This window comes from Haliotis rubra, unplaced genomic scaffold (assembly GCF_003918875.1).
Source record: "Haliotis rubra isolate DU_JTF1 unplaced genomic scaffold, ASM391887v1 Scf209, whole genome shotgun sequence".
Lineage (NCBI taxonomy): Eukaryota > Metazoa > Mollusca > Gastropoda > Lepetellida > Haliotidae > Haliotis > Haliotis rubra.
The window spans coordinates 1,328,765-1,352,332 of NW_025766103.1; the positions used below are offsets into that span (position 1 = coordinate 1,328,765).

The 23,568-nt window shown below is 39.2% G+C and overlaps 1 protein-coding gene across 2 annotated transcripts; it reads right to left on the bottom strand.

Moving 5' to 3' along the window:
- Nucleotides 1-3,358: 3,358 nt before the first annotated feature.
- LOC124276429 lies at nt 3,359-14,074 on the bottom strand. 2 transcript variants are annotated; one of them, XM_046712080.1, is made up of 7 exons: nt 13,775-14,074; nt 12,121-12,147; nt 9,379-9,705; nt 7,588-7,641; nt 6,410-6,511; nt 4,937-5,012; nt 3,359-4,131 (listed from the first exon to the last, which is right to left on the bottom strand). In XM_046712080.1, exons 1-7 carry the CDS (start codon nt 13,827-13,829, stop codon nt 4,002-4,004), a joined length of 771 nt encoding a protein of 256 aa, XP_046568036.1. In that variant the 5' UTR covers nt 13,830-14,074; the 3' UTR covers nt 3,359-4,001. The 2 variants fall into 2 exon arrangements, with proteins under 2 accessions (XP_046568036.1, XP_046568037.1); XM_046712081.1 differs by lacking the exon at nt 13,775-14,074 and adding an exon at nt 12,923-13,456.
- Nucleotides 14,075-23,568: the final 9,494 nt, after the last annotated feature.

Consider the following 23,568-nt stretch of genomic DNA (forward strand, 5'->3'; position numbering starts at 1 on the left):
TTGGAAGTGTTTTATTAGCATAACTGAATAAGTGCCCTAGGGCAATTATTTCTATTTAAGAAAACCCATGAAATTGTACTTATTTTGATAATGTTGATCATGCCTAATACATTACACCCGTATTAAACACGAGTAAGTATGCTCTCGAGGTGTAAGCCGTTTGATCACCCTCACTACGGTAGTTATTTAAATAACTACCTTGTGAGGGTGATTAACCTATACATACCTTTTACAGTGTAGAAACACACTGTTAGGAAACTTGCCATGCAACATAAAAGTCGCACCATAGTGAAAGTCAAAGTGCCTTCAGTCTTCACGAATTACTTGTCCTCTGAGCAATAAGGAAGTGCAGGCCTCTTGTGCATACATTGCATTAAACTCAATAATATGTTAGGCTGCTTCCATCTTCCATATTTACAGCCAACCAACCAGCTCAATTGTCTGACGCATTAGAATCTCGAACGTTGGTATATTGACACCGATTGGTTTAACGACGCCAAAACGTTGCATGACTCATGTGTAAGTGTTCATATATTGACACTGTTTCGCACATTCCATGAGCTGAGATCACAAATACTTAGAATTCATAACCATTTCAAGACTATAAAGTTTAATGATTTGCAATTGAGGTATGCTTCGCAATGCATATAGACATGTTAATGCTGTTACGTAAGTCTTAATCGATGTTCCATTTGGTGTATGTGCTTGCAACCACTGGTTTGTTGCGTAATGTTTTATTCAAGCCAGATTCAGTTATTGCATTGTGAGTGAGTGAGGGAGTTTAGTTTTACGCCACACTAAGCAATACTCCAGCTATATGGCGGCGGTCTGTAAATAATCGAGTCTGGACCAGACAATCCAGTGATCAACAGCATGAGCATAGATGTGCGCAATTGGGAACCGATGACATGTGTCAACCAAACCAGCGAGCCTGACAACCGATCCCGTTAGTCGCCTCTTACGACAGGTATGGGTTACTGAAGATCAATATTCTAACCCGGACCTTCACGGCTATATTGCATTATGAAATGATTCTACGCCAATTAAACTATTTAATTGGTACAAAATAAAGTTAATTATTTAAATAAGTCTCATGGTGTTTCAGCACCAACCATACGCGCCTTCTTGGGTTTCACCAAACAGGTAAAATGAAGGCCTCATCACTTTGGGTTTCCCCCATATACACGAATAATTCTCACGCCAAATGATAACATTCCTATTTAATCAGAGTAACTGGTACCTCCAAAGAATGTTACGACGGTGGTACAACTGACATCCATCACATAGATAGATGCGACAAAACCCTTTCCACATCCATAAGAAATCTCTGTTAAAAGCAGAGTCGATTGTACTATTGTGACTATATCATAACTTTATACTAGTGTGTGTTTCAGCAGTATTACACCTGTGATCATGCTGCATATCTTATTGAAGATCAGTGAGCATAGCTGTACATTATTCCAGCAATATCATGGTGGGAGGCACTAGAAGTGGGCTTTACATACACAATTATTTATGTGATAATGAGCATACGGAGATCATGCTTGTATGAGATATATGTATGTATCATGATAAAGATCGAAAGGTGTGACACGACCTGCAAGAAGTCACTGGCATTTCTGATAACATGCTGCTATTACATCACTTGTGCTACACTGTATGTCTGGATTACTTCTGTATAAATTACTACACGTCGGCGTGACAATGGAGCTTAAATCAATACTTAACCACCTGCAGCTGTTGCGCGTTCCCTGCATAGACATGGTATATTTATAAATTGTTGATAAAATGTCTTTGCAAGGTTTCGTCTCGTAAATTCAAACCTGCATGTTACCAGTAAATTTGCCAGTTAAATAACCAGTTAGCAATAATGCGCGTGTGTATGTGAGTGAAGTGAGTGAGTGAGGTTTTGGATGTTTGTTCGCCCTATCTTATGTCGGTTTCGAGGAGCTAGCGCTAAGCAGTGAAATAGCGAGTACCATAGTGAATGAGTAAGTGAGTGAGTGAGTGAATGTGTTTTTGGATTTATGTTCGTCCTTAACTTATGTCGGTTTCGAGGAGCTAGCGCGAGGTAGAGTAATAACAAGTATAAGGGCATAACACGACCAGAGTTAGAACCACAGACCTTCCGCTCTCCGAACATTTTCAGCTGCCTTAGATACCATGACCGTGCATGGTACAGTAACCAATGAAATACATTTGCAAAAATACGTTTCTTGATCATTTTCTTCTTTTTTTTCAAGGATTTGTATGTTAGCCCTTACCTTATCAAATACAAAGCACAATATAAGCACTTCCACTAATTTCTCGAGCGGTAGCTTCCATAGTGGTCATACGGTTTCGTGAGATTACACAGAAGCTCCAATGGTATCCGAATTGGAACAATAGCATCATTTTTTTACCTGTGAGTGGTTTATGTCAAAGTCGTGCTTGTAAGTTGGATTTAACACCTAAGCATTGTGCCAGTTATATCGCAGCGTGTTGGCTAGACATTAACACTGCAGTCAATAGTCAATAAAATGAAATATTACATATCAGGTTACATAAATTCACATGCAGACAATAACACAATACAGTGCTTGTGTCTGCATATACCTTGTATCAATATACCTTGTATCAATATGCCTTGTATCAATATTATTTCAATGTTTCGCTATCTGGGCCTGGTTATGTCATTTCAAAATGTTCAGAGAAATGAACATAACAGGTATGCAATCCAATGTTACGACCTTCCTTAACCATTGACACTTACTTTCTGACTCAAAACTGAAAATTATGGAGCATCCGTTTGAGCTGGACATGGTATCCTTTGCACGAATATGTGGTGTCATTAATGTCATTTCTTGATCCACTCATACAACATCCATTACTATTTTCCGTTTTACTCGTGACTGCGTTTTCTCTGACTTTTAAGTGCTTGCAAATATGAACATATTGTTGCAATATTGCAATTGTTCGTAACCTTCGGAATGTCCTTTGCCAATCATGGAAACTCGTTCACGACTTACATATGTTTAAGTAGTATGTCCAATACCCCCAAACCCGTGAAGATCCGGGGTAGAATATTGATCTTCAGTAACCCATACTTGTCGTAAGAGGCGACTAACGGGATCGCGTGGTCAAGCTCGCTGAATTGGTTGACACATGTCATCGGTTCCCAATTACGCAGATCGATGCTCATGTTGTTGATCACTGGCTTGTCTGGTCCAGACCGCCGCCATATAGCTGGAATATTGCTTAGTGAGGCGTAAAACTAAACTCACTCACTCACTCAAAACCCCCAAATGTCAAATAGTCGCCTTGTATCTCAGTATTTCTATATGAGGCCACAATAGTACAACAACACGAACAATGAAAATATGAAATAGTTTGATTTTAATTCTCAATGAGACAATAATAAATGTAGAAAATAATCGTGCAAACAGTGGAATTAATTATCACAAATACACAGAGATCCGTTTTAGTATTATTCAATAAAATGTTTTCTCTTTGCGTTACTTCAACGGGTCAAGGTCAGTCTCTTTTGGAAGCACATGGACGCTTCACATGAATACAGCACGCTGTATATTCCTGGTTATAAGAAGATACTTACAAGGTTCATCATAGGGAGATAGAGGAATTCAAGTCATTTTCATAAAGATAATGCAATATGATACAATAAACATCCATGCTTCAGTAGCACAACACTGCAAGCGGCAATATGACGGATACAGATCATTGTGAACGTAAAACAACCATTATACATTTACGTCAGTAACTATATACAAGCTTTTACTGTTTGACGTTGATAACACACATACATACATTTCATTTGAAATCATCAGCGTGAACTTGCAACGTGTAATTTGATCACAGTTTGTAGAGGTGCAATATAACATTGACCAGAGGAACAAAATCATTCGGTCCTGCTAGATATAACATATTGTAGAGGAACAGGTTATGGAGTTTATATGGATTAGTTTCATACGGTTATATATCACATTTTCTTGAGGAAGGACTGTCTATATTGTGGTCTCTACGACCTCTCTCCTCCGGGGTGGGTACAGTCGGTGTATGGCGTTCATTTTGGCCATCCTCCTCAGTCTTGCTTCCTCCTCCTCCCTCAAAAGTCTCTCCTTCAGCCTCTTGTCACTGAAATAGGGGCACGTATACTTATATACACATATATGTATGTGTATATATGTGTGCATGCGTCCGTGCGGACGTGTGTGTGTGTGTGTGTGTGAGAGAGAGAGAGAGGGGGGGAGTGAGTGAGTGAGAGAGAGTTTGTATACTCTTGAAAAAAGTAGGGGAACATTCAATTTGGATAGGAATTATAAGCGTTAACAAACTATTCGAAGGCAAACATCTTATGAACGCACCACCATTTCTCTTTATCACCACCCCGAAACACAACGCATAGGATCATTAATTTTGACAATCATCTTGCATCGCACAATTGTTAGTGTTTCTTCCTAGCCGGGATTGTTTTGTTTGAAAAAACAACAACCTTTAGCAGCTCTTCCTTATCGTAAGATATCAGGTTCACTGACTTGTTTGACACAGTCATCTTATCCCAACTGCGTTGATTAATGTTCATGATGTTGATCACTGGATTGCCTGGTCCGATTATTTAGAGACCACCGCAATACAGCTCGAATATTGCTGGGTGCGTCGTTAAGCAAACAAATAATTTCACTTGGTTTTGAGAACATACTTACTATAGTTAAATGAAGCTTGATGTGATGTGAGTCTTACTACCTTGTTAATACAGCTTGAAACACCAATGAGACTTTGGGATAAGGGCCCAGATCCTTGGTTTCAAGTTTATGAATGGGGACGCAAACACCTAATTGGCCACTGCTGCACCCATTCTCTCCACTAGCATGAACCATGCTGATAACTCCCCATAAGTATACATACTGTCGGTGTACAGCTATATGAACATGTGTCTCACCTGAAATGAACTACGAGACCGATGAGGAAAAGTGTGATTATAATGCCAGACAGGATTCCAACCGTTATATTACTCACTGAAATACAGAAAAAATGAAAATAATCAACCATAAATCAATAGTATTACAATGACGTATCGAGGACAAAGGAAAATGAAAACATGTATAATCATGACACATTGAAATAATGTAAAAATATCATTTGATAGTGTTTCCTATATTTACAATACGATCGATGTTTCTGTACTATAAGTCAAATTATTTGGGGTTACTATAAACTACTCACAGGTAAATACAGTTACTAGTATTGTTTTCTCATGTAGATTTGAATTGTAGTGAAACGTCGATACCATGGACGATTGCTATTGGCGTCTTCCCAAAGCCAAGTAAAGGGACATTACTCTATAACCATCAACCCGGAAATGTTCATTTCTACACTTGTAGAAGGTTCTTTTCAGGGATCAATTTCCTGTTTACCAAAGCAGGATGATGCTACACTGAATATCTAAATCTTTATATGTCTGATTGATGAATATCGACCATGACACAGAATTGTGATCTAATCTGGTTGGGTAATGTGAAAATTGGATCAACGAACCTTTTCCAACCGCATCACTACACAGAATGAATGCTCAAGAAAACGAGTCCGTGTTAAAAAACGTGATAGTATTTACTTCTACATAGGCAAGAAAAAGTGTAGGTTTAAATGTGTATTGACAGAGATAAACAAGATATGTTTTAATCATTTTTTAGTGGAAATCCGTATGTTACATCTAAGAATGGAAAACAGTAGTGAGTGAGTGAGTTAATATTTATCGTCACATCTGCAATATTTCAGCCATATCGTGTTATTATACAATTAGAAATTAAGTCTGTTGTCGAAGAACAGTAAAACTACTAGTATATCAGAGATATTAAGTAAAAACTAGCATGCTATTATAAAACGGTATTATCAAATTGAACAATACAATATAAGTTGTTCACTGGTCACGAGGGGTCATGGGTTGATGTACCCTCGATGTTTGTTTATGTTCCCTGAGTTCCTGAGCCCGAGACCATGGAGACTTAGAGTCTTACAGTCCTGCATGGACCCTAGCTGGATTTACATCATACTTTCAGGTGGTGGCAATTGTTTAGCAAAATAGCTATACGTTAAGCGAACAAATATGCTACTATTAAAATTCAGAGAAAGAAAAATACTTTGAATGAAAAGGGACTTACGTACCCTCTCAGGGGGACAATTATTTTATGCTACTTCAGCCCTCCTTGAAGGTACAGCCACTGACAATAATAGTTATTTATTCATTCTACCAAATTAAAATCACTGACTAATTACAACACATTTCAAAATTTATCAATTAATTCAATTTCTTTTAAAAAGTCAATAATTAAATGAGGATGTACATTAAAAAGATCCATGAGGGTGTAAAACAATAGGTTCATCTAAAAAATAATAGAAAATGCAACACAGTTACCAAATCGTTTTCGAATGGCAGCAGCTGTCTGAGGCGAGATAGTGGTTTGATGAGTCTCTTCTGGTTTGGTAGTAGTGAAGTGCGATTTGAGAGGGCTGTCACCTGGTATATGCAAACACACTGATCATGACTCTCATATATATAGAGCAACTATTCTAAGAGTGGCAAGCAGTGTGCAACCAACAGATGCAAGTGCTTTAAAGCTGGAGTCAAATGCAACAACATGTCCCACGAAACCTTCACTTGAGCAGACAAAACCTGAGCAAACAATGTCACCCAATGCTTTTTTTTTTTTTTATATTTTGAAATATTGTTATATGTCAAAAAAGATGTCTCATGAGTGTCTGTGTCTTAGGTTTTTGACCCGTGAAGATCCGGGGTAGAATAGGTCTTCAGCAACCCATTCTTGTCATAAAAGACGACTATGCTTGTCGTAAAAGGCGACTAACGGGATCGGGTGGTCAGGCTCGCTGACTTGGTTGACACATGTCATCGGTTCCCAATTGCGCACATCGATGTTCATGCTGTTGATCACTGGATTGTCTAGTCCAGACTCGATTATTTACAGACCGCCGCCATATAGCTGGATTATTGCTGAGTGCGGCGTAAAACTCAACTCACTCACTCCTCACTCACTCTTAGGTTTTTCTTAGGATTTTACACACTAATAATGATAATACACATTGAAACAGTCAATCTGTCAAATAGATCGACTAAATTAAACTGCAAACTTAAGGCAATGTACACATTGACAGAGGGAATGAGAACATTTTCAAATTGCCTGAAAATTTCAGGCAATTTAGAAACTGCCTGATTTTACACATTGACTGTAACATATGTATGTGTTTCATGTAGACATATTGATGAAAGAATAATACACGATACACGGACTTCAGTAGTTATTCCGGGTTCGAAACCCCACATGGGCACAATGTGTGAAGCCCATTTATGGTGTCCCCCGCCGTGATATTGATGGAATATTGCTTAAAGCGGCGTTAAACCCAACTCACTCACTCACTCACTCAATAGTAATCCGCGGGCTGAATATTGCTTCGTGTCCATCTATTGTTATGTATGTCTATAAGGCTCCACACATGTTACCAGGGTTACCAGGTCAGTATCGATGTGAAAGGACTCGTATAATAAAGTAGTGTGTATCAATAGAGCATAGAACATACCTGTGGTCTTCTTAAAATCACCACCTTTCTCGCACTGAAGGCTGAGGTTACCCGCTGAAAGCATTACAACCGAATGAAAAAAAATAACGTTGACTCTGTTACAGATAAAAAGGCATGGTAGTTTTCAAGTTATATTAGAAAATAATCAGGGCTAATAGTATTCGCTTGTTATTAATATAATAATGCACTGTCATATGGGGCGGTGAGATGTCTAGTGGTAAAGCGTTAGTTCGTCACGCTGAAGACACAGGTTCCATTCCTTTTGTAGGTTCAATGCGTGAAGTCCATTTCTGGTGTCCCGAGTCGTGATATTCGTGTTAAGTTGCTAAAAGTTCAATCAAACCACATTGATTCATTCAATTGCGTGGATTACTTAATTGCAGTGCCATGTTTTGTCAAGGGCCTTGACCATAAATCTGAATTAGCTGAACATCGAAAAGTATTAATCAAATCTGCATATTGAGTTTATTACATTGTTGGGCTTTCCATTTCACTTAAACAATGAAAGGTTATGTTCCGATAGATCTACGTGGAGGGAGCTAAAAGCACCAATGTAGTTTGGAGATAAGGTAGGACTCATAGGTTTGACACTATGTTGTAACGGAGTGACTGAGTGAGTAAGTATGGTTTTACGCCGCTTTAAGCAATATTCCAGCAATATCAAGGCGGAGGAAACCAGAAATGGGTTTCAGACATTGTATCCATGTGGGGAAATTCAACCCGGATCTTCGGCCTTACGAGCGGGCGCTTTAACCACTACGCTACCCTATCGCCCCTGTATTACGGGACTATTGGGAGTTACTCAATCTTGCTTTCCCCCACCTTTTGTCAGTTATATCCCAGCTGTAACACGCCAGCCCATGAATCATTGTGCATGCAGCTAGAAAGCAATATAGTTGGCTACATCGAACGACTAACTACATCGAATACCATGACACATAGCCAGGTCAGGGTCACATATTTTAACCGTCTATCGTCCTATTTTGATGTACGGGACAGTCATTTAGTTCTGGTAGTTTTTATATTCTTTCCATGATGGAGAAGTATTGCATTTTATGCACTATAGAGGTGATTTCAGAAGGGACGGTGAGGTAGCCTAGTGATTAAAGCGTTCGCTCTTCACGCCGAACACCCTGGTTCGATTCTCCACATGGGTACAGTGTGTGAGGCCCATTTCTGATGTTCCCAGCTGTGATATTCTTGAAATATTGCTAAAAGTAGCGTAAACGCAAAACTCACTCACTCACTTCAGAACTTTAGATCTGTTTCATTCTTATTGGTGGGCTTTCATGGTGTAGTGGACAGAATGTCTGGCTGGTGAATGGTGGGTCGATCACCAACTGCGTTTTAGCAGACGTTCAAATGTAATACTTGTTATTACCCTGCCTTGTGCTCGAAATGATGGGATGAAACGAGAACTGCTCCGCCCGAAGGCAATTCACTGTGTTTGAGTGAGGTATTCACTTTAAAACTGAGGCACGTTTTCGCAGTGGTGTAACAATACAATACCGCTGTTTGTCTCTCAATTTGGTAGTCAACTCCATATGTTCAAGTTCTGTCTCAAGGACTATTAGACAGGACGAGCACAAGCAGATACACACACGCGCACACACAAGAAGTGTACGTAACTGTGTTAAAAATGAGTGCAGTGATCTTGAACTCGACAATGAACCCCATTTAACTTCATCTCCTACTTACAAAATGTTTCACTTTTAAACTACCTCATCCCATGCAATCTAAGGACTCTGGATTTTCTGAAATTACACATAACCTGAATAAATTAAAACTCACCTGTGCTTTGTTGACTTTTTGCTATCCTGATACAAGTATCCGTGCTTTTAAACGCATTCCGTTTAGTCCATGTTATGTTCATATTTCCCGTTAGGTTAGTCACAACCGAACCAGGAACTTGTCCACATGTGACGTCATAGTTTATGGATGGGAAGTTCAACACACTTTCACATTGTTCGGCAATACTCTCCACTGAGATGTTTATACCCATGGGCACAGGCCTGCCATCCAAGATACACCTGCAAGAGCCAGTCATGGCGTACGTCAGAGACGTGTCCAGGAACACAACACTGCCCGCAGCGGTCTCGTCGGAACATACATGAACTACTGAAAAATGAAATTACAAACATGCGATAATAATATTATTGAAGTATAAGACAAAATCTAATGGAGATTAACAAAGAAGAAGTTGACATCTATAATATTTTGTCTTACTTGAATACCAACTTCTATATGCCTCCCAAGAACAATATAAATGAAGGATGAAAAAAGGATAAAATATTAATTTGTTCCAGTCTTGTCATGCTTCTGGTTTATATTAAACATCCAAACACATATGTAACGTCAGTCTATGATTATATAATTAGCCTGGGATGGCTTACGTCAGAGAAGTGTCTTGGAACACTGCCAGCAGCGATCTAGTCGTTAAATGCATGAACGACTGAAAAACCAAATTACAAACATGCGGCAGTAATATTATTGAATTGTGAAAAAGGATAAAACATTAATTTGTTCCAGTCTTGTCATGCTTCTGGCTTACATCCAACCAAATATGTAACGTCACTCTATGACCAGTATTAGCCTGTCATGGCCTACGTCAGAGAAATGTGTAGAAACACAACACAGCCCGCAGCGATCTAGTCATTACATGCATAAACGACTGAAACTAAAGCAAATTACAAACATGCGAGAATGAGTTTATTGTACGATCGAAAAAGGATATAACATTAATTTGTCTTAGTAGTCATTGTCACGCTTCTGGCTCATATTAAACATCCAAACAAATGTGTAACGTCACTATATCTCAAGTAATGTTCGAATGGTGAATGTGTTCTATGCCGTTGTGTCACCAGTCACACTCGCTTGCCAAGGCTAGTCAAGCGTACGAGAACATATGGCACATGTAAAAACAGAATTGCAACAGAAATAATTTGACACGTCAAGCTGAAATATGTCATCCACATGTCCACAACACAATGCTTGAAAACCTATGAATATGATGATCAGCTCTGTACCATACAGTTTTACTAACTGGTGTTGGTTGACATGCTGTACCACATAGACGTAGGCACGTGGCTGTATTGTCCATACTTGATTGTTTGCGTACATCAGACACATTCAAGGAGGACCCCAAGGTGCTCCTTTAGGCACCAAACACACACTTACTTTGTGTGAAAATAGCTGGAGGGTGATGCCGGTCGAGCAAGGCACGTCTACTCTTGTAAACAATTCCAAACATATGCCAGATTTCCAGTTGTCCATTCATATAATTGTCATAACTATTTGCTTTTTATGCCCAGAGGAATAGGTTCGGCGAATAATCGAGATTAAATATTCTTCTATGATGACGTCTTGAAATTATTACGACAAGAGGCAAGATGATGCTCTTTGATATATTCGTAAAAACCGCATGTTCGATTGTGTGTATAACATTTATTTAGGAAATATAGAGGGGAAATGTTGAATATTGCTCGACAATACTAGATTATACAAGATCGATTTGACATTGAGCTTATAAATGAGAGCATACTAATATGTAGACTTGATACTGTTTATAGATTCATGCCAGACTGGGTATGTTGCGTACCGGCTTTGAGTTTCAAATTAGAATAGAGAATACTGGTGACAGACATTTAACTGGTTACAGATTTTAGACCACATATTTTTTCGCACTTAAATCAGCATGGTATGAACTTACGTTATTCGGTTTATATAATTCATACTGGTCATAGGTTTCACCCGGTATTGTTTTAGACATTTCCTGTTTTGCCTTTACTGTTCCTAGTTTTATACTGGTGACAGAGTTTACACTGCATGGTTCTGTACATTATACCTAAATAAACTTGATACTGTTTATACATGATATATTTTATGCCCTTTATGGAATTTATATTGGTTATAGACCATTAGCATAACATAGACTTTATTCCGTTTTTGACTTCATATCGGTTATAGACTATTATAACTATATGAACTCTGTACAGGTCAAAGACTTGATACTTATCGATCATTAGCATTTATAGACTTTATACCGTTTATAGACTTCATTGTCCATATACCACTACTATCACGCTTTCTAGACTTATTCTGATTTTAGCATACATCATATGAACATTTTAATGGACATGGGGGTTATTCGAACTTGATTTAGGTTTAATACTAGTTATAGACTTATGCTGAAATGTGGACTTAATGATGGCCATATACTGACAATCAATCTAGATTTAGACTTTAAACAACTACGCTCTACCAAAGGCAAACTTTAATGGATGTCAACTTCTTTATTGTGATGGGCAATCAGCTAACAATCTTTCTGGATTTAAACTTTACAGTGACTTTACACATAAACTCACTCGTTCAACAAGTACGCTCAACTGACAATCATACTAAATTTCGATTTTACGCTCCCCCGTCGTGAATACTCTCGCACAAACGAGGTCATACAGTGTAAAGGTAGGCTCCTTCTTTCTCTATCGACAAATGTCCCCAGTCTTCCATTATGTACAGACGAATGACACTGACCTGATTCCAGGCTGGCACAAGCTGCGCCTGCAATTGTACGATGAAATAAATCAATATCATATGTCACTGGAATTATTAAAACATGTTAATGCACAAACATCGACTCATTGACCATAACAAAAGATCACATTTATAGTTTGTATCTACATGTCTACAGTGGTATAGATGCATTCCTATTTTTATACCAGTTTACAACGAAAGTGGGTCGCAGCGAACATAAGCAGGACATTATGTTAAACAAATAAATGGATGCCGATCTAATACATATATGTGTCATTGTGTTATACAAGTAAATAAATAAATGAATAAGTACATGGTAAATTAATGAAGAAATAAATATGATGGATACTAAAAATGTTTTTGCAACTAATAGATTAACGACTGAAATATGAACTATGCGCATTCGCATGTTTCAAACTCTCACATGATAATGCTCCGTGATGGGATTAGAAGACAACAATGAGTGTCCCAGATAACCCAGATATTCCTACGTGAATATACTTACCCCTGTCCATCCTTTTTTGAATACAAAACACAATACACATTTTCTAAATGAAGATGCAAAAACAGCAGTTTTGACAATATTGATCCCAGGTGTGCACAGAAAATAGAGGAAGCCACTCAATGAGTACATATACGAATAACCTACAGACAGCTATGTCAGTACAGATGGTTCAGCCATATTCTATTTAAATTGATTTACTGTCTGCTACAAAGTGCTACTGTAATTATACATACAGGTAATAGATTACTTATTCCTAAACATGAAAGCAACAGGTAGAAAATATTAAGATGGACATACGTGTGGATGGCAGGCTAGTAAACATCAACAGAGACAACCAACAGAGAATCATGACGCCTCATCTCTTGTGTGAGGAAAATGGCAGTACTGATAGCCACATGTTACACTGAAACAGCCTCACCGGCTGCTGCTTCTCCGCCGGGCCTCAGATCTACTACAATTACATATCATATTTATAACAGATATATACCACTCATGCGTGTTCAGAAGAAAAGACACCGATAATTATGACGATCTCGTCGGATTAATGTTCATTCCTACATCTGTGAACTTTATGGAAGGTTCTTGGCCCTGATATGTTTGTACTGGCTGAATGCTGAATGTATTTGTAAACGTTAAGTGAGGAATAATTACATGTGCATCTATACGCTTTTGAACTGGAGTGGAATATACATTAAGTCTGACTCGGAGTCGCGGTTGTATGAAAATAGAAAACATATGGTGTTAGTGATGTATGCATCGAGATCTCTTTGTTAATCCTATATATTTACCGTCGACGGGAGACCAGCAACAAGAAAGGATTATACGGTATCGCGACTGCCTGAAAATAGAAAACATATGGTGTAAGTGGTGTATGCATTGAGATCTCTTTGTTAAGCCTGTATATTTACCGTCGACGGGACCAGCAGCAGCAAGAAAGGATTATACGGTATCGCGACTGTATGAAAATAGAAAACAAACGGTGTAAGTGATGTATGCATCGATATCTCATTGTTAATCCTGTATATTTACCATCGACGGGAGACCAGCAACAGGAAAGAATTATGAGGTATCACGACTGTATGAAAATAGAAAACATATGTTGTAAGTGGTGTATGCATCGAGATCTCATTGCTAATCCTGTATATTTACCGTCGACGGGAGACCAGCAACAGGAAAGGATTAGGCATCCTAACAGGATTCTCATTGTCCACACGATTCATCAGAGGTCGTTGTCTGTAGACATTCCGCTAGTGCACAGTATCTCAAGTGCCATCCACAAAGAACATGCTGCTTCTTCAGACAAAGTCGTCACACTGGGACTTTGCCTACTTATGAAAACATTCCGCCCTGACATACATCGGCGAGCACTTGTAATGACGGTAGTATTATCAAAGCCGTAATTACACTGTTTGAGCCGACCGAATACATTCTGTAGCTAATTGGTGCCTAATTATCACAGGACATTTTGCATTGTGACTACTTGTGACTACACTGCTTTGGTATTGCATTGATACAATAACATTGATTATTCACCATCAGTATCGATGATGGATGCGATTTGTTCATAAACAGTTAGGTCTGCAGGTGGTCAAAATGTTAATATCATTGCATTATCTTTACACACATTGTTACCAATCTGTAATATAGGTTTCTCTATTCACTACAGGATAACAATGACTTGTGTCAGACTCGTCAGTTTGTCTTCTATTATTTGTGGACGGATATTCATATTAGAATTCTTTATCAGCTGGTTTTATTCATATAGAAAGCGACACGACTACATTGATGGAAAGTAACCAATCCGACAGACGTATTGCACAAATGCTCATAAATCATTTGAATGCTGGCATTTAATTCAAATGGGTTACGGTTGGGATGATATATTACATGTTGAATTTATAAAATGCATTTAAACAACATGCAATATGTTGATGCTCCTTGCACTGATTTCCAGGTCAGGTTAAATTGGGTTTGAAGTGCGATCGAAGGTATTGCACTTGTGAAGCTGCACGTGTGTGCGCGCGCGTGCGTGCGTGCGTGCGTGCGTGCGTGCATGCGTGTGTGTTGGTTTGTGATAAACCGGACGTGTCCCGGATTTGTGCCAGATACGTGTACAATATAGTAGATAAAGGAGGCTACACGGCACTGCCTCCGAGCCGACCGGTTGTTGATTTAATCTCTTAATTCTCAGCGTCAGGCAGGGCAACAACAAATAACATCCTTTGAAGTCTTACTGTGACGTAGCCATGTAACCACCGACCTTCATTGTCTCTGGGAAGGGCCTCTGTCCTGCCATGTCAAACGTCTGTAAAGTAATAATTATAAAATATCATAGTGTATAAACGCATTATGCTATGCTGGTAACAGATATCCTGCATCCTGTACGTTGCCACGGTGTATATGTGCTATGAATCGATACTCGGCTAGTCCGTACAGGTAATATGTTTCAGTGGCATTTTAGAAGTTTGGACGTACAATATTGAACAAACTTTATGAAGCTGATATCAATAACGTGTGCTCAATATTGTAGCTGTGCAGCATCGCTCCTATCAAGATCACGTTCATGTACGAGCGTACATTCATTACAGTCCGTTTGAGACAAAATGATACCGATGAATTGCAATCTAACACAAAAACGAATAGACATAAACGAATCAAACCAACGCGGACTGCAATAAAAACAACAGACCAACTCTAGAAACAAATTGCATAATTTGTGTCACAAAAATAAAACAGTTGTTTAAGAAACTGTCATCATTTATATGTGCGTTTTCCCAGTTTGTTACAAGGGCGCATTGGCAACTAAAGGAAAAGCGAGATGCACGTGCGTTAACGGGTTCTCAACAAATTTTTGAGCTGGCGAGATGACACGTACCCCAGCTGCACAGGCAGTGCGCTGTTATTGCATACTTGGGTCACCCCCTGTCATTTTCATCCTTGAAGAAATCATAGACTTTGTAAATTATAGACTTTCATTTTCTCTCACTTTGTCAATCAGCAGTAATCACATGTCTCTGACGTCACTAATACACGTGCATCTCGCTTTTCACGCTGTTCCTTTAGTTGCCAATGCGCCCTTGTAACAAACTGGGAAAACGCACAAATAAATGATGACAATTTCTTAAACAACTTTTTAAATTTTTGTGACAAATTATGCAATTTCTTTCTAGAGTTGGCCTGCTGTTTTTATTGCAGTCCGCGTTGGTTTGATTCTTTTATGTCTATTCGTTTTTGTGTTATATTGCAATTCATCGGTATCATTTTGTCTCAAACGGACTGTAGGTGAGGTGAGGTGAGGTGAGGTGAAATGGGATTTAACGTCCTACTTAAGAATATGTGGCTGTTTGTACTAGTCCAGACTTAAGCTGGTTTTATAGTGCTAGCCCACTGAGATACCATGCCACAGTTAGGCATGAATACCCCACTCAGACACATTATACTGACTCCAAGCCGATCAGTCCTTGATGTACCCATTAATGCCGAGCGCGAAGCAGGGCCCAACAAGTACCATATTTTAACGTCTTTTGGTATGACGCGGCCAGGGATCGAACCCGCGACCTTCCGCTCTCCAGGAGGACGCTCTAACCACTACACCACGGAGGCGGTTCGTACATTCATTTAGAAATGCAAATCTGGTTGGTACATTCATTAAGAAATGAAAATCTGATTCGTACATTCATCAAGAAATGAAAGCAATCTCCATGTGTATATACTCACATGTTTACTGTGCTTCTGTCTATCTGTCCTCACCACAGCGTCAGTGGCTCCAATGGCTCGTCACAGCACAGGAAAACGACGGACAGCGATTCGCCTCGGTCAAGTGGAAAGCTCGAACCACCCTACTCGTGTTAATGATACGTTATTAAAGGGTTCGAGTCTGACCTGACATTGATCACATGTCCCAAAACATCGTTTTAATTGGTTATAAGCTCCATCAAGCCATGAACTCATATTTGTCGTAGTCGGACAAAAATACCGGACATCACTAATCAGATACCCATCCCTCTACCACTCTTCTTAACTGTTTTAATTTCAGCGTAACGTGTTCTGTCTCTCGTGATAGATTTTCTGGCTTTACTAGCGAACTGATTGGAAACATCCGCACGAAACTATCAGCAAATGTACATATCTCTTTCGACGTCCGTTCTAACACGCGACTTTCTGCTTTTCACAAAACAACCATGACATGAAAGCAATCATTAGAACAACCCCCTCTCCAAATAATGATTTTGCTGCAACTTACTAATGATTGAGGGATACATTTTTAACTTAAAACTGTATAATCCATTTGGTTGCCTGTTTTGAGATTGGTGATTGGTCGCCGAATCCACAAATGTTGTTGGGTGGAGAATAGCGTAGGTCAACCCTTTTCGAGAACATAATTGAATATATTATGTCATCGCAGATTTTGAATGATCAGTAAGCTAATTCTTGTATTTGTCACCATTGTTGTGTCTTTGTTCGCCATTTGGAATCCGACAGATTATATATTCCAGGCCGATCATTCTCTGGGTTGTTTAATTGAACTGCTGTTTCAGAATGCTTCCTGACTCTACAAATATATGTATAATTTTCAATAGCAAGGCCTTATTGAGCTATTACCCCAAAACACATATATTACAGATACTTTTTAATAAACTGGGAAAAGATGCATTTGAATATATGGGTGTGTATGCTGGAATTTTGCCATCTTTGCTTACCAGTGCCCACAGCAAGTGAATACAAAATGACAATAAACATACAATACATTACATTACTTCTTGTTATGACAGGTGTTTGACATTAATGAAATCAAAATGTAAGTTATCTTAAACCATATGCATGCTATAGTTCACAGTAATATAACCGAATGTTTTATGGCAGCTGCTTGGATAGCCGAATTCCATTGGAAGTTAATATTTATAAAAAAGAAATATTCACTTTTTGATAATATCGATGTGTGGATTAGAGCCGAAGCTCTGACTACTGGCTCTTCAGAATTATTTACGAAATGTTTGATCCAAGGATAGTCTCCTACCAATTGTTGCAACTTCGTCTGTTTCAATACATCTGCGCAAGGTATTTAAAGTATAGGCTTTATGAGAATATACCGCAATATAGATGCTGTAATGAGCCAATTAATATGGTGATGGTTGGACACTGGCAGATGGATATTAAACGTTAAATGAATCGAAGTTGCTTGTTGTTTAACACCGTCAGTATCCAGCTATATGACGTCGGCCTATAAATAATAGTGTCTAGACCACACTCCAGTAATTGACATTATGAGCATCTATCTACGCATTTGGGATACGATAACATCACAGGAACCCGTTATCGCTATGTAGGTAAAACAAAGACCATAGATCTACACACATATAGAGAGAGTAAAGGAGCAGCGGCAGCCATCTTGACTTATCGTGCAGAGATCGACACATTTCGATTTCAGGCCAAACTTTACACTAAGAATTCGGTGACATTCAGAGCTATACACACGTTCCTCTCAAATATACATTTCCCTACAAATCATGCCTGCTTCTACGACATATCACCAATTTTATTAACTTTACCACGTCCTCAAACTCGCAAATCGAACCAAACAACATCCGGGGTGAACGTTATCCCGCACTCGCTACCCCTCGAGCGATTTGACTGGTCCGCTGAGCGGGAGTATTATTTCCAGAACCCATCGACGTCCTAAAAATGATTTGGTTGACAGTGGTTCGAGGTTTAGAGACACATCTTTTAAACGGTACCTTTCATGCCTTTTTACATCGGACTTCTTAAAAGAACGAAAACGCGCAAAAACAAAACTACCGATAAGGCCCTGTTTGGGTTATGGATTAAGTGTATTATAAAAAATATTAAAATGCGTTATTTGTCTTGGAGTATATATTGTTTGCATGGATGAAGTATTCAAGGGAAAGGAGATTTCTTCAGCAGTCGTCTCCGTATGTTTGCTGTGAGAGATTGAGTGAGTGAGTGAGTGAGTGAGTTTAGTTTTACGCCGCACTCAGCAATATTCCAGCTATATGGCGGCGGTCAGTTAACGTACCTATCTAAGCATTCTATCTCCATGTAATGATATTACAGACTGCTGCCGGCTACATCTTTTACGGAACATGGGACGCATTAGGTCGCATATTCCAAAGGTTGGTTAGATGGCTGGTGTGTTGTTATTCTAGCTAAATGGCGACGGTCTGTAAATAATCGAGTCTGGACCAGACAATCCAGTGATCAACAGCATGAGCATCGACCTGCGCAAATTGGGAACCGATGACATGTGTCAACCAAGTCAGCGAGCCTGACCACCCGGTGTTTGCTGTGACTAATATATATGTTGCTGGTGTCAAGCCTGGTAGTAGTCATTATTATCATCTATCTTGGCAGGACCATGATATGCTTTGTCAACTTTATACACACATATACCGTTCGTATCATGAGGCACGAAAACGAACCGTTTCACTCTTGCAGTAGGCATAGCTGACTGATGTTCTATAAAATGTCTGTCTGCTTCCAGCAGCTTCGCAGCTTGCACATGTCCAGACGTCCTTCCTCTTCTGAGAACATGTATCTTGAACATATTTTGTTTTGCGATCAATAATGCACTCCCATAGCACAACCTACTGACCTGGTGGTAGTACTATTTTCGGATCTAAAAGTTAGCTGTGCTCTTTATGGAAAGGTGCAATGAATGTTTCAATTCGAAAAACATAATCATTTCGCAGAGGACCCATATACTTTTCACATTCAGTTCCTACCAGTGAACTGTTGACAGCAGCGGCGACGTAGCCAGCAAAGTTACCAGCGATGGTATAGCAATTACCTGTCTCTCGAAACAGTCCGGACCAATCACAATATCTACCCCAGAAATCAGTTATACATAGAGGTAGAGAGGTTAGTTTTCATAAAAAATATTAAATGCTCCACAACATATGAGCATGGGGACGGAATACTGGAGGATCGAGAAAAAATCTATCCACAAATTCTGCTTTTTAAATATTTTACCTGTTGCCATAGTGATTAATGCAAACAAAACTAGTTAAAAAGTGCTTTTATCTAATTAATAATTGCGTAATTTCTTATTATGCATTAACAATAATTAATCCACCAAGTTTCACCCTGTACCAAGTATGTTTAAACACTGATCCATAATTTCGTGCTTAGAATTATCAATATCAGAGCAGGTGCTATCAGTCTTGAGTCTGTAGTTCTGTCACTGATATTATTACACTGGGAACATCGGAAACGTGTATTGAGCACTGCCTCAATCGAATCCCTTGTGAAAGAGTTAGTTCTCGTTGAAGTACACGCTATGATAAGTATTATGTAAGCCAGCCATAGCGCCAAATAATATTTATAGAAAGTAGGCAGATGCTGCGACATAAGTAATATATCAGACTGCTGCAGCAGCAAAAAGTGAAGCTTGCATATCACACATAATGGTTGTTTCTGGAGTCCAGCTTTGTGAAGGTGACCTGTAAATTATCGAGTCTGATGTTGGTTGGTTGATTGTTTGTTTAACGCTGCACTCAGCAGTATTCCAGCATCATTTCGGCGGTCTGTGAGTAATGGAGTCTGGACCAGAAAATCCATTGATTCGATGAGCATCGGTCTACGCAATTTGGATACGATGATGTGTGTCAAACAAGTCTGACCACCCGATCCCGCTAGTCGCCCCTTACGACAAGTATGGGTTACATAAGACCAATTATAACACGAATCTTCACTGGTTTATCGACTTTGAACCATACAATCCAGCAATTGGCATCACAAGCAGCAACATTCGCAACTGGGATAGAGTGATATCCAAACCTTTACCCAGAACACGTAACCTCTCGACAAGCAAGAGTTGCCGCTGAAAATGTTCAACCCGGATGTTCATACTGGAGACTAAGTGTTCATTGCTTTTGTCCAAATGCGCAATTAGACGTGAGTGACTGAGTTACAATTTAACGTCACCTCGGCAATATTTCAGCCCTATAGTGACGAGAAATATTGGGCATACACAATAAATACCAGTAGATAAATAACCAGTCATCGACGGACTGTAAAATCACTAGAGTAACACAGATATGAATATAAAACATCAAAGCAGACATAACAATTTAAAACACGGGCTGTAGATCGCCAACAACTGTAGGTAGATCACCATACTAGGAACCATGGGGACTTACATTACTTTTGCTACCTGCATGGACCCAAGTTGGATTTACAACACCCCTTCGGCCGCTGGCGATGGTAGGAAAATCGCAATTAGAAGTTCCCAATCGATGCAATATTTGCGATGGTCCAGTTTGGTCAACCCAACTCTGGCAGTGTACATACACTGGTCAACATGCGTTAACGGGTCGTCCTGGCTTTCCAAATTGACCGCGAGCGATGATAACGTTCACCAGTGATTGGACAAATTTTGAAGCGCGCCCGTTTGAAGGGAGATTATTCATGGTAGCAAAGGACCGTTCGAAGTGTCGTAAAATATCAGCGCAGCGCTGTTTTTCGCAGGGGAGTACTCGCACGTATCGTTGAACGGGGTGAGAAATGATCAAGAACAAAACAAGAAAATCTAGCATTAAAATATGAATATAAATAGTGAACAGTTTATTTTCACAATGACATGATATGGATATTTGGCGAAAGTATGTACAAATACTTGTATTTTACAAAATAATGTCAAAACATTTTAACATGCATTAACATTAAAACGTAATGCACAGACAGTTGAAAATGTTACTTTTACAAACCGGTGTTTGAGAAACAGATATGTTAGATACACAAGTTAGTCGCTCTTCAGAGGAACTCGAACCTTTGAGGAAACTTTATGATTTCCAGTGTTAATATTACTTTCTCAAACCTTGTCTGGTTTTCGTTAGTTTTAGGCTAGTTTTAGTATATTTGCTTTGATAACCCACCGATATGATGGAAACGTTTGTGTCGAGTTTCACTCTTGGTGTGAATGGTAGGCGGTCTGCCGGATGACGTCACAAATGGTCGTTGTGTCATGTATTACTTCACAATTATAAATGCAAATAGACAAAATTAATATCGACTCGATGCTAAGATGATGCGAATGTATCGTGTATAACAAACAGATTACTTCACTTATGTCAGTCGGAATTATCTTGCAATTCCCTTGTTTCGAAATGTATCTAACTCATAGCAAAGATAAGCTTTCCAACAACTAGCTATAAAAACGGTATTTTAAAGATACTCGTGGAGTAATCTTCATAAGACCTCTTTACGTATCCTCAAATAGTTTACCCCGCCATATAGCTGGAATATTGCTGAGTGCGGCTTGAAACTCAACTCATTCACTCACTCAAATAGTTTACCGTTGACAAACCCGCCGTGATGTTGCTGGAATATTGCTAAAAGCGGCGTAAAACCAAACTCAGTCAGTCAGTAATATTTAACAAAACAATAATTCTACTAACTAAGGTAGTGCCACAGAAAGGTTATATCAGGGCACCGTCCTAGAGGCAGCATCATACAGGTATATTGTGCTAGCAGTCACTGAATCTCGGATTAGTAGCTGTGAAACACAACCTTCCCATAGAGATGCGCGAATAAACAACGAAACCACCTCTGCCCCAATACTTCAACAGAGTAATTGAAGGTACTTTAAAAAAATATAAACGCTGTACACATATGGTATAAAATATCTTGAGACTATATCCTATGACAAACAAAATGAACACGTATCTATTTCGGTACAGCAACAAATGTCTCACCAAATGACAGTTACGTATCATATGATAGTGAAATGTAAACAAATAAGCACCTTTAAAGCCTTCATAGAAAACTAGTTTTCGGTTGTGGCAGATTAAAATGGTATTGCTAGTGCCAAACTGCGGAATACTTTGTGCCGATCCTAAAGCGGCTTTCACACGGCAAACTAAAGTCTGACAACACATGTTGTTAAAATTTTAAAAGTTGTCAAACTCTCGTTTTCACACGTCAAACACAATGTCATGTTGTCAAACTTTCGTGTCATTTGAGCGCCATGTCTCTATCGGTGCGGTCACGTGACAGTTCCGTTGAATGCGATTGGTTGTTTCTGAACAACATAAGTATGACAACACTTCACACGTCAAACTCGAGTTTGACAACACTTCACACGTCAAACTCGAGTTTGACAACACCGAAAGTTTGATGGAAAAGAATAGAGAGTAGAGACCGATCCTATTTCTCGACAACAGTTTGACAACTCTGAAATTGGTGTTGGTGGCGAGTTGTGGGAATGTTCACACTCTCAAACTCGAATTTGACAACATGTGTTGTCAAACTTTAGTTTGCCGTGTGAAGGCCGTTTAAGAGCTACGAGATGGACCGATCATCGCCGCTTTTAAATGAGCACCTGTTTTACACAGTACATGAATGATCCTGAAGCTGCGTCACGGCCAGGGACATCGTGGCAAGCAATCCTTGTTCTCACAACACAGCGAAACCATGGCATATGGCTGATGTAGAATACATAGAAGAATGCACTGACGTTTTGACACTGAGATACCATAGCCGGATGCATACACATAATCGTAATAGAGTATTAATTACCTACAGGAACAGTCACGGCATGACGATATCATTGCCAGCCAAAATGGGCTCCTGTGGTTAATTACACTGTCACAAATCACATTAGCAGTGTTTGATGACAAATTTTATCACATCGTCTGTGAATTGTATTTCCTTTTGTTGGTGATCCCATTAACAATTGTGAAGGTCCATTGAACGGGCTTTTGATTCTTGATTTCTAATAATTTCCGGGAAGGAAATATTTTGGAGAGATGTTGCGGCAATGTCATCGTTTGTTCTTAGGTCCAATTACAGGTTAATGTTGATCAGACCGTTGGCAGTACTCGGCGCAGCTGTTACCTTGCTGGATCTTGACTTTTTCCTAGTATGGACAAATATCAACAAATGAAATAATGAGATATGTAACCTGTTGACAACCCCGAGGGGCTTTG